At 49.0% G+C, this 17,490-nt stretch overlaps 2 protein-coding genes across 3 annotated transcripts in view; one reads left to right on the top strand and one right to left on the bottom strand.

Moving 5' to 3' along the window:
- Window positions 1-7,548, bottom strand: part of Otog (otogelin) — a 79,497-nt gene extending 71,949 nt beyond the window's left edge. Inside the window, exons 1-6 of the mRNA XM_015504615.2 lie at window positions 7,491-7,548; window positions 6,947-7,007; window positions 6,723-6,783; window positions 3,315-3,390; window positions 2,313-2,405; window positions 2,029-2,183 (exon numbers count right to left, since the gene is read on the bottom strand). Of these exons, the coding sequence (XP_015360101.1) occupies window positions 2,029-2,183; window positions 2,313-2,405; window positions 3,315-3,390; window positions 6,723-6,783; window positions 6,947-7,007; window positions 7,491-7,548 (504 nt within the window). The remainder of the gene's footprint in view (window positions 1-2,028; window positions 2,184-2,312; window positions 2,406-3,314; window positions 3,391-6,722; window positions 6,784-6,946; window positions 7,008-7,490) is intronic.
- Window positions 7,549-10,090: 2,542 nt separating this feature from the next.
- Ush1c (USH1 protein network component harmonin) overlaps window positions 10,091-17,490 on the top strand; it is a 43,131-nt gene continuing 35,731 nt past the window's right edge. Inside the window, exon 1 of one of the 2 annotated variants that reach the window (XM_015504603.2) lies at window positions 10,091-10,241. In XM_015504603.2, coding sequence (XP_015360089.2) covers window positions 10,206-10,241 — 36 coding nt within the window. In that variant the 5' untranslated portion in view covers window positions 10,091-10,205. The remainder of the gene's footprint in view (window positions 10,242-17,490) is intronic. The other variant, XM_048788446.1, reaches the window with a different exon arrangement.

Genomic DNA, 17,490 nt, shown 5'->3' with positions numbered 1-17,490 from the left:
TTCACAGGCTCCTGCTACAGTCCTGGCCCTGAGTGGCACTCCTTGTTGAGCTTCTGCTAATGTGGCCTACCCCTGTGAGCCAAGCATCTTTCCTCTATGACCTCTCCCAGTCCTCACAGGACCACAGGGAGGTTAGAGCTATGAGTATCTGCATTTTAGAGGTGGAGTTATTAAGGTTGAACACACAATTTGCAAATAGTAGAGACAGGATTCTAAACCAGGTCTGCATGGATTGGATTTCAGGGCTCCCTTCAGACCATTGTACTATCTCCCTGATTGTGGACAGTTTTGTTTATCTTCCCAGGTTGTCCGATCAGATTGAAGGCTGATTATGAATTCACACCATTCCACACTCATTCAAAACACAGTCACACACACACACCCATATATATACTCACAGGACACTTTCAGTGCACATGTCATAAGCACACTCTCCATACCCCTGGCACGCAGAGACAGCTCCCCTGCACACATAGGCACACACATCACTCTGATGCTGTTAGTCACACATATCTTTTCTCTGTTCCCTTCAGAATCCATAAACCCACTGGGTAGGGTAGGGTTCCCAGAGCTTAGGGAAAAGGTGTGACAGTGTCTTCCTGCCATGTCCAGAAACCCTTCCCAGGAACCAACCTTCCATTAGATGACTGTTAGATGTGGTTAAAAAGGCTCAAGCTCCTTCAACTAAAAAATGGGAACTATGAAAGCCACCCAAGTTCTAATTAACAGTTTTCTAAGCATTTTTTACCATAACGCAGAGTAAGACATACATATATAAGTAAAACAAAGTTTAAAATTAATATCCACATTAATGGTTAATGCATTCTTACATTTTCTTTCTCTTTTTTAAATGCTAGGTGTAACTCATTAAGTTGTTTCATAACCCATCAATGTGTGGCACCCCCATTAATCTAAGTAATCATAACATATCCATCATGAAATGACAGTCATGAAAAACTCTGATGCATGATTCCCCAAGGCAGAGAGGGGAGAGTTGGTCGCCACCCCAGCCCATCCTGCACATGGCCTCCAGGGCAGCCTTTTGGTACACATATTCCTGAGGCAGGAGGATTATACCCAGCTGGCAGAGGGGTGACACTGAGTGCTAGGATCTCCCCAAACCCCCAACCCTTTGGCCCTAAAGACCAAGGTGCCCTCAGGCAGAGCAGGTTCCCAGGTAGATTTTTCTCCAGGCAGGTGTATTGGTCTGGAGGTGACTCCTCACTCAACACATGGGTGGCAAGGAAATCAAGTCTTCAAAATAGTGCCTCTCACACGTATGTTCATAAATTTGACAAGCTTTTACTGAGCACTAATGCAGACACTGGAAAAACCAAACAAAAAACATGGCTCCTAGCCTAGGAAGTATTTGGTAGAGGATGAAACCCAGAAGCAGTCCTTGTAAGAGATGTGCAATGGCAAGGTCATGTTAACCCAGAGAGGGGCTCCTCTACCAGCTTGGAAAGGCAGCACATCTGGTTAGTCTCTTTAGAGTTGGTGACTAAATGGAGTCATCTGAGACCTCCAACATCTCTTCTGAGGCACCATGCACTTTATCTGAGGCCCTTAATACCCAGAATTTCCTTTACCTAGAATGTCTTCTTATCCATCCCCACTCCCACTGCTCTCCCTTTTGCTAACTCTAATTCTTTCTTCGGATCCCAACTTAAATGTCCCGTCTGGTGCCCAGTTGTATTTGAAATGATTCACTTCATCTCGTGTCTGTTTTTTCCATATCTGTCTCTTGTTCTCAGGGCCTTCCACCCCCAAACCTTGTACCCAGAAAACAGTACAGTAGCACTCAAATATTTCAGTAAATGAATGAATAGCCAGGGGACAGCTGAGACTCAGTAGGCAAGCAAGAACTGTGGAGCCATGTCCCCTTCTAGGTGCAGACTCCCTGGGCTGCAGCTGGCCATGATGGGGACAGGAGGGTGCCAGGTTCTCCAACACAAGCAGAGCCCAGGTTTCCCCACCCACCATGGACTGGTAGAACTTTCTGGACAGACAGGGCAGGGGAGACCTCACCTGGATGGAGAAGCTCTGCCCCTCAGGTTCATGGCGCCCCACCAGCATGTAGCTGCCCTTCCCAGAGAGGTAGTAGTAGAGGCCGTCAAATGTCTCCACATGGTGCTGCCCCCACGCCCGGCAAATACTATCCCTCTCAGGGCCGGCATTGTACACTGAGGCAGGGGAAAGAGAGCTTCTCTGCACTGCTGTACTGGGCACCAGGCTGGAGGCTGGTGAGTTCCCCTCAGCCCAGCAGGCCTCAGCACCCACCCCCGGGGGTTAAGGGTACAGCCCAGACTCACCCATCTGGCAGCGTGGTCCACTGGCATTGAAGCGTCTACACTCACAGAAAGCTGGGTGCACACACTCGCCCCCATTAAAGCAGGAGAACAAATCTGCAAGGGAGACACAGAGTCACCTCCCAATGGAGCCAAGATGGGCAGAACCCAGTGATACACACTTTCTTGTGCTGGGCATCAGGTCCTTATCCCAGGCAGCCCCAATATTTCTTAGCTGGCCTGAATGGGGGCCCTGAGGGATCCCTCAGACTGTAGCCCTGCCCACTCTCTAGCAGGCAGGCCAGGTGGGGTGGCAGAGGCTCTGCCTTTAGTATGCACCAAGAGGCCCCAAGGCTGTCAGGCCTTCAATTCCCTAAGCTGAAATCCTGGCAGGCAGGCAAGGGAGCAAAACTGAGAAAATAGAGCATGAGGAGTGAGCAGGGAGAGACCGTCTGGAAGATCCTCAGGTAGTATTCTTCCTCTGTGCTCCACAGGGCAGGGTCAGAGGCCAGGAGATGGGGAGAGGCCCTTTTATGGGAAGCTTGTAGTGAGAAGGCCACAGGTGAAGAGGAAGCAAAGTAGAACAGCGTGGTGAAGGAAGCAGTCATGATGTGGGAGGATAGGCCACAGACACGGAACAGGTGATGGGGGCAGGCCCAGGCATGAGACAGGTGAGAGGAAAGGACACAAAAAACAGGACATAGAGAAGAGCAATGCCACTGGAAGTAGAAAGAAGGCACAGAAACAGAATGAAGGGGAGAGAAAACCAGCCACTGAATAAGAAGCCCAATTTCATTGGAGTCAGATGGTGTGAGGGGAGCCCCAGGGCCCTGGGATGCAGCTCTCCTCAGGTAGGAAGAAAAAGCAGAGTGGCATTGGAGGCCAATAGGGAAGGTATAGAGAGACCTGAGTCAGGAAAAGAGGTCACAGGAGGCCAGAGAGAAGACCCTTCCTGCCCTCAAAATTTCTCATGGGTCAGGAACCTGTCACAAACAGCCTGTAGACTACAGGGAGGGTGCCACTTACAAGATGGCGCACACTTGGCCCGATGGAGCCGCCTTTCCCAGGAAGACATGGCCAAGGAGTTGAGGGCTTCGGCTTCCTTTTAGAGACAAGATGGGGAGGACAATGAAGGGCTGACCTCAGGGCCAGCTCCTAGGTGGGCTTCCTGGAGGTCACAGCTCTTCTGTTCATTATCTGTAAAGAGGAAGCTCTCCTGCTCCTTGGTGTAGTGCTAAAGCCATTTACCTCCCCTGGCCACCATTGAGAGATACCAGAGAATTTTCAGGATATTCTAGACCCAGGACTGTTCTAGACCCTCTAAAGTGACATCTTGGGGAGCCTGGTGATGCCCAAAGTTTGAACATACCCCCCAGTCTATGCCCTAGTCTCCCCTTCCTTCTCCCTCCCTCTCCAGGAAGCCTACTGCCCTCTACAGCCCCACACAGAAACCCTTGTCTGGAGAACAAACAGGGGGCAGAGGTGAGGAACACAAGAAGCCCCACACCCCTCCCCACCCCACCTTCCCCTGGGGCTCTTCCAAGAGCAGAAAAAGCAGGGCCTCAGGGATCCAACTACTTGTTCTAGGAACTCAGCTCCAAGTTAGAACTCTCCTTAAGGCCACAGATCTGAGGAGACAGCAAGGCAGGGCTCAGAATGCCTCGTCTCCAGACCACTCCCAGCACATGGTCTCTTCAGACATAAACCACCTGAAAGTTCAGTCCTGAGCATCAGGAGTGTCACTCGCCACACACTAGATGACCGGACACCTGACCTCTCAGAACTTCAGTCTGAGGGGTCTAATGACACCTGGGACCGGGACCAACACAGTGGGCTCCCTCTTAGAGATTCAGCCTCCTCATCAGTACAAAGTACCCAGAACTATGTTCCAGGCACTGAGCTAGGTGCAGTGAAGAGACAGCGTCCCTGCATGGAGCTTACGTTCTTGTTCTCACTACCAACCAGCCACAAACCTCACTGTGGGTTGATCTCTATGTCTTTCCCCTCACTGGCATCTCTGCATGCCCAGGGCTGAATCCCTGGTCTCCAGCAAATGACTTGAAACATAGCAAATATTCAGAAGCCTTGGTCCCAGGAGCCCAGCCCCAGCTCTCTGCCCTTCCTTTCTTAGCAGCTGAAGTCTCTCTGCCTCATGCTCTAACACTCATACCCTCCCTCTCCTTGTCCTTCTGAGCATCTGGGAGGTCGCTGACCCAGCCTTTGCCAGGTTTCTTACCATCCTTTGGTACCTTCTGGGTCTTCTCAGCAGTCCTGACCCAGAGACCCAGGTCAGCCTTAGGGGTCAGGCTTCCCACCTGTAGCAACCTACCCTAAAGACCCTTGGAGACCACAGGAAACAGGAAATGGTAAAGCCACCATCCTCCTTTGGCCCCTGGAGAGCTCTAAATTAAGCTCATTGTTTGTGTCTCCACACTTCACCCCCCCCCCTTAGATGTGGCCTCTGAGACTCATATTGTGAGGATAAGACAGCCCATGCCCCAAAGCCATTTTTGGAGTAGTCTTTAAATTCTGTCCAAATGATTCATCTTTAAGATGACTCAGGGGTTCTTAATTAGTTTTATGCCAAAAATCCCTTTAACAATCTAGTGAAGACTATGTAGACACCTTCTCAGAGTAATGTTTTCAAATATACCAAATAAAACCTAAGATTAAAAAGGAAATCAAATATACTATAACTATAAAATGTATTATTGAAGTGTGTGCTTTAGTAATATTTGTGCTTCTTTATTAACACATGCAATGACAAGATCTTATCACTGCCAAAATTTTGAAGTAGTAACGAGCATAAATGATATCTTGAGATATCAACAAGTGTAAGGTGATAGGAAAATATCTGTGATTCCTTCTGGTGACAGTCACCCTTGTGGTCTGAAGCCTATTGTAGTGATAACTGAAAGGCAAGCTAAACTTCAGTTGCATTGAGGTTTCTGAAAATAATAATGAACTTCTTTTCTCTCTCTCTCTTATTCAAATTCATGAAGCTGCTGGCCTAAACCACCAGTTCCCTGGAAAATGCCTGAACACTGCAGAAGCTGGACTGTCTTAAAATCAAGGTTAGTTGGCTATTGGTCTGGGATCATGGCTCATTCCTTGCAGATGAGGGCATTCCAGATAGGAGCCCTGGAAGTGTCCTTGGTACAGGGAGCTCAGACCCACACACCATTAGTCACCTTAGAGTAAGACCATTCAAACTACTTATTGCTCTATTGAATAATGTGAGAAACCAGGTCACCTGGTTCAGATGTTTGTGCCTTTCCATAAGAAAAGAGGATGGAGGCTGCCAGGAAACTAGGAAGGATGGAAGTCCATCGGGGAATGAGATATCTGGGTAAGGATCATTTTCCCACTAAAATGTGTGGATTCCTAGAGACCCGTGAGCAGAGGGACAAGCCTGGCTCAATCAGGAGACTTGAGTTCATCTGTTCATTGTAAGATCACCTTTTCAACTCAAACTGTATCTGACTAAAATTCTAAAACTTGGAGCCTGGAAGAGCAGGTAAAGGAGAAGTAAAACACCTAGCAAATCCACATTATAGAAAAAGTGTGCCCCACCCCAGCTCACCCCCGCCTACCTCAGCCCGTCATAGGCCTTTATAACTATTTCCAAAAGGCGGATAGCTGGGTCTCATTGTTTTCTATTATAAATGATGCTCCCCAACATGCTGGCCCAACTGGTCACCCAGAGATGCTCACTGGGGTGGTGCACATAGCTGTGACTCAAGCCACTCTGGGGAATGTCACCACAGGTGGGCTGAATGTATAACATGTCTGTGGTTGTAGGAAAAAAAAGGAGACCAATGTACACTGGAATTCAAAAGAAAACCTGAATCCCTGATCCAAAGGCCAACAAAGTTTGGTAAAGGGAGAAAACAAACCCCACCACCTTTCCCACAAATGAGGAGGATCCAGGAGGATGGACCAAGGAAATGGTCATGACTCAAAGGACAGTAGCTCAGTGTTCTACGTCTCAATCAGTCCTTCCCTGCAACCTCCAGCAGGTGGCCCTATTTTTGCTAGCTTCTCAGGCAGTATTCCCGGGCACTGTACAGCATATGGAGAGGGGCCTACGACAGGGTTGAGGGCCTTTGCAATGCAGACAGGGAAAAGAGAACTTCACTCTCCTAGAGCCTCACCTGCCTGCTTTCACCTGTAGGAAGGCAGAGCTCAGCTGTGCCCACCCCTGCCAAAAAAAAAAAAAAAAAAAATCACAGCTGGATTCAGGGCCCCAAGAGATTAGGAAAATGGGAATAGAAGTGTTTTATGGATTTTCACACTTCAGACACATACCAGGAATCTGTTCCCTTCTAATTCCCAAGACAGCCCTCCTGTATCTACAGAGTTCCCTGGGAGCCTCCCATCCAGATAGAAATATACCTGCTACCCAATGAAGACCCTATTCCCAGGTCCTCTTACCTGGCTTCCCATCACTGTTGTGGCATTCCCTGCGGCAAGGGTCACCTCCTGGTAGCTGTAGCTAAATGAGAATCAAGCCTGGCATGGGTTAGGGGCTAGGATGACCATGCCTCCCTTCACCCACCCAGGCACACCCCATTCTACGTGGTAACCCCTAGGGTCACCTGGACCAGGAATAGGGATGGGAACAGTGGGTGGGGTAACTAGATCATGTGCCTACTTACCTGGGTCCCCGGGCTGGCTCAGGCGGCAGCTCTGCACTTGCCCCAGGTGTGGCTGATGCAGCTGGAGAGGGAAGATTAAGGGGGGCTTTGCGTCCCTTTGTCTGGGTTTCCCACCACCATTTCCCCACCTACTAGGAAGCCTCTCTGGCATCACGTGGCATTCCCTTAGTCTCTCTCTCTCTCTCTCTCTCTCTCTCTCTCTCTCTCTCTCTCTCCAGCCTTCTCAAGTCCTTCTTCCAGCTCCCTGAGACCCTTCTAGGAAAGGATCTCCCTCCTTCTTTCCATTTCTTGAACCCCAGTTCAAGTCTTCTACCCAGTCTCACTTGAAACCCTTTCTCCTCTGCGCCAAAAACCTGCTTCTCTTGCGGTAAGCTTCCCTCTTTCCGGACCCCCTCCTCTCCCTCCCTCAGATCAGACCTTCTCCTTCCACCCTCTCTCCAACCTGCACAACCTGCTTCCCTAAAAGTTCCCACAGCCCTAGCATCCCCGGTCTACACCGCTCTCACGACAGGCTGCACCTGCCGGGACTCCAGAGGAGGCTCACCCCGGAGCCTCCAGATGCAAGCCAGTAGCAGGCAGAGCATGGACGTCGGGAATCCCATAGGGACGCAGGGGAACTGGAGAGCCTGAGCGCTGGGTCCGGCTCCGAGATGTCTCACACAGCAAGGCAGGGTCACACCTCCACTCCACACTACTTGTTGACTAGCTCCTGTGTCCCCGCTCCCTCCCCGACCCTCCTCCCAAGATCTTGGCTCCTCCCAGATTTAGAGTGACAGGACAGCCTAGCTCATTACCATAAGTTAGGCGCCTGAAGATGGTCCAGACTCTCCCTTTCTTGGCCTGTGGCTACTACCCTCCCCAGGGAGCCTGGATTCAGCTCATTCAGTCCCCTGAGGGAGCAGAGGCACCTGTGCAACCTCAGCTCCCTAACCTGGATCCTGGAAGCCGCTTCCACCAGAAATCAGAGATGCTGAATGAATCCAATCCTAACTTCTACTTTTACAGAGGGTCACACTGAAGCCTGGAACGTGCCACTTGGTGGTCAGTAGTCAGGAGCAGACTCTGGGCTCCCAAATCCCCACCCTATCCGGGTTGTGAACATCTTTGGAGAATGACTATAAGTCCTTCCTCTGAATGCCAGCACTAGCTCAGGAAATGTTGACTGAGCTAGGTTGTTCTAGTGCCTCATACTGCCATATCATTGCTCCCATCAAGGCCAGACTGACAAAACAACTTTAAAATTGTGAACAAAGCACACTCTCTGTCCAAGATGAATTTTTAAGTGTTAGAAAGCTGAATCTGAAAGCCTTGGGAGGTTGTGCATTGTTCACATGGCTAACAGTTAAGAAACACCAACTAGATGCCAGTCCTTGCAGATAATTATGAGAAGGAGGAAGAGGACAAGGAGGAGGAGATTTGGTCAGTAGGCCCCCAGGTAGGGGTATAATTTTGGATGTGCACATTCATTCATTCATTTAACAAACTTTTTGAGCATCTATTTTGTGCCATGCCCTACACTAGTCATATTATGGTAAATAGAACTCTGAGGCTATCATCATACAGATTATCTGAAAACATGGGCATAGAAGGGAAGGTGAAGAGGAGAAAGTCAAGGATGGGGCATTAAAAAACTGGGTAAGGAATGGGTGGAGGCAGGGAGGTCTCAGAGGAAGCTTGGGAAGAAACATGCATGGGGAAGAGAAAACCAGAACTCAGTGCTGTCCTTGAAGCCAAGTGGGAAGCATTTAAAGAAGGAGAGAATCCATGGAGGTTGTGGTCATGTTAAAAAAAAAAAGATTGGGTGGTCAGTAGACTGCATCTTTTGGGTAAGGACATTTATCACTCTGCCTGGATTCTATATAAGAAATAAACAGCCACATGACACATTTAGGAAATGCAGCAAATCAGTGTTGTAAGTTGGAGGGGAAGATGCTTTGTGACATTTTTCTGGACCGTTGAAAAATCTCATACATCTTAATCTCTCTTTAATCTCTGTCTTACCTAGTTAATACAAAGGTGAAGACTTGGATAATATTGTAAGGCAATTCTTCCCCAGGAGGGATTTACAGATTAAACTAGGTAATAATTTAGCCCACAGCGGGACAGCACTCTGAGAAGGGGCTCTTCCACTCCGCCCCCCTCCCCCCCCCCATGCTCAACCCCAGGGCCTTGAGCATGCTAGGCAAGCACCATATCACTAAGCTATATTCCCATCCTGAGAGGTGCCTTTATATGTCCCTGAAGTTACAACCATTTGTCCATCTTCTTTCTCTTGCCCCTTATGTGCAAACTAGTCAGACACCCAATCTGGGTTAGGTTCAGGCATAAGCTCCATAGTTATCCCATCCACCCACTTCACCTGGGCTTATCACTCCTCTCCTGCCCCCCTCTTTCCTCTGTCCCAAGCCTCCTTCATTATTGTTTGCGCCCAGAATTTGACCCAGGCAGGGAACATTTTGGCTGTATTGAGTCAAATGGGCCGGAGAGTGTGTGTTCTGGATAAAGGTCAGTCACAAATCAGATGTCACAGCCAGGCCCTTCCATGCTTCAGTGAAGGTGTGTGTTGATTTTGGTTTTGGATTTGTTGAGGGCCAGGGGAGGACTTAAGGAAGAGAGGAGGGGAAGTCTGTGGGTGGGGGCACCCCCCCCCAACACTGGTTTAGACTTTTGTGGGCCACAATAAGACCCAGTCCTACCCACAGATCAAGGGCTGATTTCTGGTGGGAAAAGTGCCTGGAGGAGACCATTGTGGAAGGCACACCCAAAGTGAGATGGGCGGCAGGAGTCCCTGTATCAGCCGGGCAGGTGGACCTCTACCGTGTGTCCAGAGAAAACTGCCATTACTGCACCTGCTACCCAACCAGTTTAAGAGTCTCGGGACTCTGCATTTCTGCAGGCGCAAAATATCACAAATTTCCTGTCCAGGTCTCCGCGATACTCTTCCTCAATATGTTTGGGAAGTTCTTCAAAAGAAAAGCCAGCCGCACTCACTACCGGCCGCGGCCAGCAGTCCCACACTCGGGGGCCCATTTCTCCGAGGCTTCAGGAGGAGGCGACGCTACAGGACAGGTGTCTCTGCCTCCCAGCAGCCCCGCCCCGCCGGCTCCTTCGCCCAGGATCCGCCCCCACCGTTTCCAGGCCCCGCCCTAGTCCCCCGCAGAAGGCGGCGACGGTCACGGTTGCCTGCTCTAACCAGCTCCCGGTAGCCCGGCACCGAAGGAAGGGGTCGTGCAGCTGCACTGATCGATCCCGCCCAGCCATGGACCGGAAGGTGGCCCGAGAATTCCGGCATAAGGTCAGAACAGCAAGAGGTGCCCCAAGCAACAGGGACCCGAGGTCCCGGAGGGGTGGGTGGAGGATGGACATCCCCTGTGCTAGCCGCCCTTTTCTAACCCCGTCTGGGGGAGGGGAGGGATCTGGGTGGACTGGGACCTTGGAGAGTCGAGGGTCCTCTGGCTGCCAGAGAGATCTCCATAAAATGAGGGCCTGGACATTGATAGTAAACTGCTCCATCTCCAGAAAACTTCCTTTCTCCTACCAAGGACTGGAAATTCTGAGGTTGGGATTCCTTCCAGCCTTGGCCCAAGGCAGGACACTTATCTGAGATGCTCTGCAGTGGGCAAATCCCCTCCCTCCTAGTGCCCCCAGCCTAGGACTGTTGGAGCCCATGGTGATATTGAAGAAGGGAAGCTGGATGTCTCTTGCCCTTTGACCTCTAAAGATGACTTAGGAGCAGCTCTGTGAAACTCTCCCTGTCCAGGGGCATTTCTTAGGACTTGAGAGGCAGCTGAGCTGCAGTGGGGAGGAGGGGAGGTACCAAGGGTGTGAGGAGCCAGCTCTGGCCAGTCAGCTCCTTCCGGCAGAGCCTCCTCTCCAAGGTATGTCCAGGTGAGACACCTCTCTGGTGGTCCCTGGTGCTCCAAGACCTTCACTGGGAGCTGCTGGATCCACCCATGGCATTTCTAGTGCTGTTTCCAAAGCTATGCAGGAACTGCTGAGGCCCCAAGGCCAGAGAAGGCTATCCCAGGGGCCTAGTGGGTGGACCTCCTCACCAGGCCTTCTAAGAGGGCCTAAGCCAGGGTGTCTGGAGCTACCCGCAGGCCCTGCCAGAGCCCCAGAGGGCCAGTGTCTTTGGTCCAAGCTGAACCCCTTCCCAGATCTGAGGGGGCAAAATTCATGAGGCAAGGTCAGAGTGATTCTCCCTCCCTTCCCTGCTTTCCATAGAGAGGCCCAGAGGTGCCCAAGGTGAGGGGCAAGGAATGAGCAGCCATTCATTTAAAAAGCATATTTTGAGCACCCAGTCTGTGTCCTCAAATTGCCAGTCATGTGGCTGGGAGGAAGCCCCTACACTCATAGTCACCTGTGGCTGGGCACTGAGTGTTGAAACTGAGGTTTGGTAGGGGCACAGAGGGGACTACTCTTACTGGAAGAAGTCTCATCAAAACAAGGCGTTAGATATTCCTGATTCTGCTCCCCTGGGTAAGAGATGGCTGGAAGTTCAGCAGAAGCTGGTGGGGGCTGGCTAATGTCAAGGGAGCATTTGACGTGTTCACTGGTGCAAAGAGATGTGTGGGGAGAAATTTCAGCTGTGGAGGACATTTGGTGAGTATAGGTTTCAGGCAACCCACTTTGAAGAAACTCAACCTCCCATCCCCCACCATGGGCTTGAATTTCACTTTCCTGGCCATGGCTTGAAAGTAATGTCAGGTTTTCTTTTGCCTTTTTTCCTGTCGGGTTACCTACTCTTTTCCTCCTTTGAGAGAATCACTTCTAGAGTCCCCAGTGTCTGACTCAACTTTGGGTTCATCCCAATCCTTCCTCCCTGGGCCCCAAAGACTCCCAGAGCTTAAGGTCCCTGTGTTCCTCTGCGCTGCCCTTCCTCATCACAAGTGCATTACCTATTAATGTGCCTGCGTGTGCAGGCAGGGCAGGTGCCACGCTGGGCAGGCCTAGGCTGGACTTTGTGCCCTGCTGCCTCAGAGACAGCAGCAGCCTTCCCCTCCCAGGTTGGGGATCACCCAAGAACTAGGGAGAGAGAATGGGGCAGCAGAGGACAGACATGGGGCCTAGAGGCATGCTGGGTGAAATTTACAGCTTGCTGTTGATTGCTTTTCAGATGTCCTTTCCTTAGTATTTTGTAGCAAATTTACTTGAAATCTAAGTCTTTAGTTTTGGAGGTTGTATTTAAGGTAATATGTTGTAAAGGATAGTGCTGGGTGACCTGGAGCAAGTCACTTACCCTCTCTCTGTCTCAGGTCTCTAATTTGTGAAATGAGGATGACATTTAACTAATAAGGTTATCATGAGGGCTAAATGAGATCAACACCTGTGTAAGGGGTTACAGTAGATCCTGACACTTAGGGAGTCCTCCAAAAGTATGCATTGTGGCTTATTATCTGGAATTAGGCAGAACTGGAGTCAAATCTCAACCCTGTCACTCACTGCCAGTAAGACTTTGGGCAAACCATCTAATCTCTCTGAGCTTTAGTTTCACCAGCTATGAGATGGAGTTTGTAGTGCTTACTCTTGAGATAGGGTTAAATAGGAACTCCAATATTGGCTGCTCTGGGCCTGTAGTCACCACATGGTTCCTGGCTGATGCCCGCAGTGTCCCATTGTTTGAGCTAGCAGGCTCCAGGCATTGTCCTATCAGTGTGTCATTTCTCTAAGGCCACCAGCAGCACTTACATGCCCTTCCCAATGATAGGTAACAACCTTGGGCCAGGATGGGCTAGGGGGCATGATCAGAGACTACGATGGACCATCTTTTCAAATTAGCCTCTCTGCTCACAGCCCTTGCATGTTGCAGGAACTTGGTTACTCATTTGCTCACAAAGTATTTATGGTCTCTTCAGCAATCACACATTTGTGAGTAGCTCTGGTGTACCCTAGCTGAGGCCAGACAACTGAGAGTGGGGTGGGATGATTAAGATCAGAAAGAGTTCCTGACTCCAAGGAGTGGCTGATCATTCATTTATTCATACAAGCAATAAATTTTGACTGAGTTTCTATACATACCAGACAGTATTCTAAGCGTCAAGGAACAAAACAAAGCCCTGCCCTTTTAGAGAGTATATCCTAATGGGGAATATGAATAAGTAAAGCAATAAAAGTATTCTATGATGCCAAGTAGTGATAAATGCTATTAAAAAATAAACTGGGATGAGGGAAAAGAGAGTAACAGGTGGTACTTTATGTAGGGTAATAAGGAAGGCATTTCTGAAGAGGTGATGTTTGAGCAGAGACGGAAGAATAGGGGAGGAGCCAGGGGGTATATGTGAAAGGAAGAGGGAACAGCATATGCCTGCCATGATGAGAATGAAGAATCTAATACATCCAGTACTGGCTAGGATACACACTGTGAAGACGTGACTGGATCAACATGTATGGAGGGCCACTCACTGCCAGCTGCTGAGGTTATGAAATTTGTATCCATTTGTTTTTATTTAACTTTATTTAACAAACACATAGGACTTACAACTTTCCAGACACTGTTTTAAACTTTATGATTAATAACTCCTTGAGTTAGTAATGAAAACAATCATTAATCTCTCATGGAAGGATTAAATTAAAGGAGAGTTTTATGACCATTTTACAGATGAGGAAACTGAGGCAGCCCCAGTGGAGGAAGGGGCTTGTTTGTCCCACCCTCCACCCTCACACCCAGGCCTGTGTCTAGGCTACGGCACAGGTTTGTGGAAGACCAGTGGGCAAAGAGAGTCTGGAACAACTTAACAAGGTCATGGCAGAAGTGAGGACAAAGTACTGACATTGGGGTAAATCTTCAAGGTGGTGGAAGAATTTGCTAAGAAGAAATACTGCGGGTGCCGCCACTACTAATGGCTAGCCCTCCCGCCAGCCAGGGCTCAGCAGGAGGCAGGCAGCTCATCCAAAGGGAAAACCAAAGTAAGCTTTGTGAAAGGACAGTAGGAAAGGGCGGGGCTACAGGAACAGACTAGGCCGGGTGACAGCAATGGGAAGCCAGCACTCTGCAGGGGCCAGGGGAGGGAGGGCAGCAGAACACAGGAGAGCAGGGCTGCAGAGAGAGGCCCAGGCAGGGGCTACCACCTCAGGTGAAGGAAACTACCTCAGGTGGTCCCTCAGGCCACCAGCCAGGGGACTAAGAGACTAAGTCCCTTCCTCCTCCTGTTCACCTCCTACTTGTGCCTCCCACTGGCTGAAACACCAGGAATCCAGGCAAAGCCCTGGAGGACAAAGGGCAGGGTGCAAGAGGCTGGGAGTGTCAAAGGAAAAGACACAGCACACATTTGGAGTCTGTCCCAAGTGCTTTACATATGTTGCCTGCTTAATCCTCATGACAGACCAGGGAGGGCACAGGAGTGGAACAAAATGCATGATTTAACTTATTCTTTCTCTCCTTGCCTGTGCAACAGTCCTGAAGGGCCAGTCCCTGTGAGGGAATACTAGGGAATGAGGCTGAAAGGGCCCCAAAGCCAAACCCAGATTTTGCTTTCAATGCCCCTGAACCTAGTGAAGATGAAGGTGCTCCCTCCCACCCCACACAGACCCATAGCTCAGAGCCAGCTGAGCATCAGCCATAGAAAAATGCTAGTGCTGGCTGGAGATGGGAATGAAGGTGGAATAGAGACCCCCCCCCCCCCCAACAGTCACTTGCAGAGGGTGAGCTCCTTTAGGACTCCTGTGCCCCACATCAGGGGGATCCAAGGAAAGGAAAAGCTTTCTAAATCTAGTTGGAGAAAAAAGACTGCTCTCTTGCACATAGCAGGTTCTCAATAAATGTGTACAGTGGACAGGTGCATACAAAAGTGTTATATAGGGCAGGTGGATGACATGGAGTAGATTGAAAAAAGCCGAGGTTTTGGAGGCAGCATGCATAGGTTGGAGTCTTAGCTCTCCCATTTCCCTGAACCTCTATTTCCTCATGTGTAAAAAGGGGATAACAATATCCACCTCCAGAAATTATTAGGAGATTAAAGATAATTAAAGGAGATAGTAAAGCAATTAAAGAAGCTACTGAGAAATGGCAGCTAGTCAGTAAGCAGAGGGTCTAGGTGAGCTTCAGAGCTTACAGGCCCGAATGAGCCACAGGCTAGAAGGCAGGTGAGGAGTGTGTGCTGGGCGCGATTGGGAAAGACTCTAGAGGAGGTGGTATGGTGAAGAGGGAAGACACTCCATCTTGCATGGCTCTGGGACCTGCTTTTCTACAATGAGCTAGAAATGAACTGAGAGGAGACAGAGCCTCCAGGAGTTCTGGGAAGACAGTTGTCCAACACAGGGCCAAAAGTGTAGAAGGAGGGTTCCCCAGCCTTGAGCAAGTGGAGTTCATTCATCATTCCACAGACACCATTGAGTGCTGCGTGCCTGTGGGCACAACACCGTGTTGGACACTGCAGGGAAAGAAAGATCATGGATGGAAAGGAGGGAAGAAATGAATGTCAAAGACCTACTGTGTGCCAGGAGCTTTATAAGTACATGGTAATGTACCAAGTAGTCAAAGCAGCGTCTGTCGAAGCTGATCCCTGGACAAGTGGAAGGCAGAATTCTAGGAGAAAGGAATACTATGTAATTTTTTAAAAAAATAGTCTAAAAGCTTAGTTTAATGGTAGCATTGCTACAGCATGCTCAGACTTCTAAAAGATTTCCATCTTTCTTTCTTTTCTTCTGGAACATTCTAAAGTCTGCAGAGTGAGATGTGAGTGTGTGTTTCCAGAGAACAAAGTAGGACTGTTTCTCTATATTTCTGGGTGGAAAATTGTCCCTTCATTTGTGGGCTCTACTGTTGACTCATCACTTAGATTCTCTCCACACCTGTCTGTATGTAGATTTAAAAAAAAAAATGGAAACATTAGCCGTGGAGGTGGAGGGGACATTCTGACTGAGATTGGGGAGGTTCCAGTGTGAGGAAGAGGTTTGCTCAACTTCAATGTGAGTCCCACATGGACTGTGGTGGTAATGACCTTGTAATAGCAGACAAGAACAGACTGGAACAGGGTTTAGATGAGCTTCCAAGTGAGAGCCCATGGACATGAGGCTCAGAAGGAGACTGGTAGAAAGTAGTTTCTGGGTGAGGACCTCTGAATGCAGTAGTCAGGATTGAATTACTGTCCATAGGTCAGGAGCCCGGGACTCCCTCCACTCCCAGATCTTTTCTATAAAGACTGTCACCAAGTGCTCTGTGCTTGGCTTAGAGAAGGCAGAAAAGCATTCCTAGACTCTAAAGCTGCAAATTCCCTTAGTTTTCTACCTTAGCTTTCTACCCAGAGCAAAATAAAGGCTGTCCTCTGAGGACAGTCCCTCTCTGCTTAACCCTAATGCTGCCGCTAGCTGCACTCCTGCAAAGGGGTGAAAGGACTTCAGACCCAAGGCCTCAGCCAATCAGAGATCCCTCTCCTGGCCCTTTGCTTCTCTCACCACCCGTGGCTAGAATTAGGCTGGATGTCCTTTGGTGAGTGTGTCCTCACTCCAACCGAAGCAGGTGGGATTTTTATCCTCCCCTGAGAGAACAGAACATTTGGGGTTCAAAGCATCATCTAAAAGTGTTCTGCAAGTCACAGTGGCACACACCTGTAACCCAGTGACTTGGGGGGCTGAGGCAGGAGGATTATGAGTTCAAAGCCAGCCTTAGCAACTTAGCAAGGCCCAAAGCAACTTAGCGAGACCATGTCTCTACATCAAATATTTTTAAAAGGGCTGGGGATGTGGCTCAGGGGTTAAGTGCTCCTGGGTTAAATTCACAGTGCCAAAAACCAAAAACAAAAGACATGTGTTCTGTTTCTTTGTCATTATGAACCAATCAAAAAGTTTTCTTAACAGTTCAGAGGAATAAAATATCTTTTTTTTAAACAAGATATCTTAAAAGCAAAAGGTTGGAAATGTTGACTTTAAGGAGCTTTGGGGGTTATTTTCCCTTGGGATGCCTGAGTCACACCAAATGGACATGACTAGCAGCAGAGCATAAGCTTTGGAGTCAGACTTGGGTTCAAATCATAGTTCCACTTAATAACTATAGGGTCTTCATTGAGTTTACTTAATCTCTCTGGTTCTTTCTGCAAAATGGTGTGAGAATATGTGCTCACAGGGATGGTGTAATATGCAAAGGAATTAAGCCCACATGCCCAGTGCCACCATGGGGGCTCTGCAAAGGTCATTTCCCTTTCCTTTCTGTTCCCATGGCTCCTTCAACCTGAACTGTGAGGACAAATTCACCCAATAAATAAGTACTTATTTATTGAGCACATAACCATATGTTAAGCCTGAGGAATTTAGAATAACCAAGACTCATCCTTCCCTTCATTGGGTTTTCTATCAAGCAAAGGAGACAGACAATTTCAAAAACAAAAAATAAAAACAAAACCAGCAAACATTAAATTAAAAGCAGCAATCCATGTAATGATGGAATTGAAACATCTTGCAGGGTGGGAGTGGGTTCTGTTTAGGTTGGTGGGCAGGGAAGACCTCTCTGAGAAGGAGACTAGCAATCCAAGGAATAGGGGAATGAATATACATCAGAAGAAAGTCTGGCATGAGAGAGGAACTGAAAGGAGGCCCATGCTTCCAGGAAG

This window comes from Marmota marmota, unplaced genomic scaffold, assembly GCF_001458135.2.
Source record: "Marmota marmota marmota unplaced genomic scaffold, marMar, whole genome shotgun sequence".
Lineage (NCBI taxonomy): Eukaryota > Metazoa > Chordata > Mammalia > Rodentia > Sciuridae > Marmota > Marmota marmota.
Note: the sequence above shows the minus strand (reverse complement) of the source record. Positions and strands in the feature narration are given on the sequence as shown.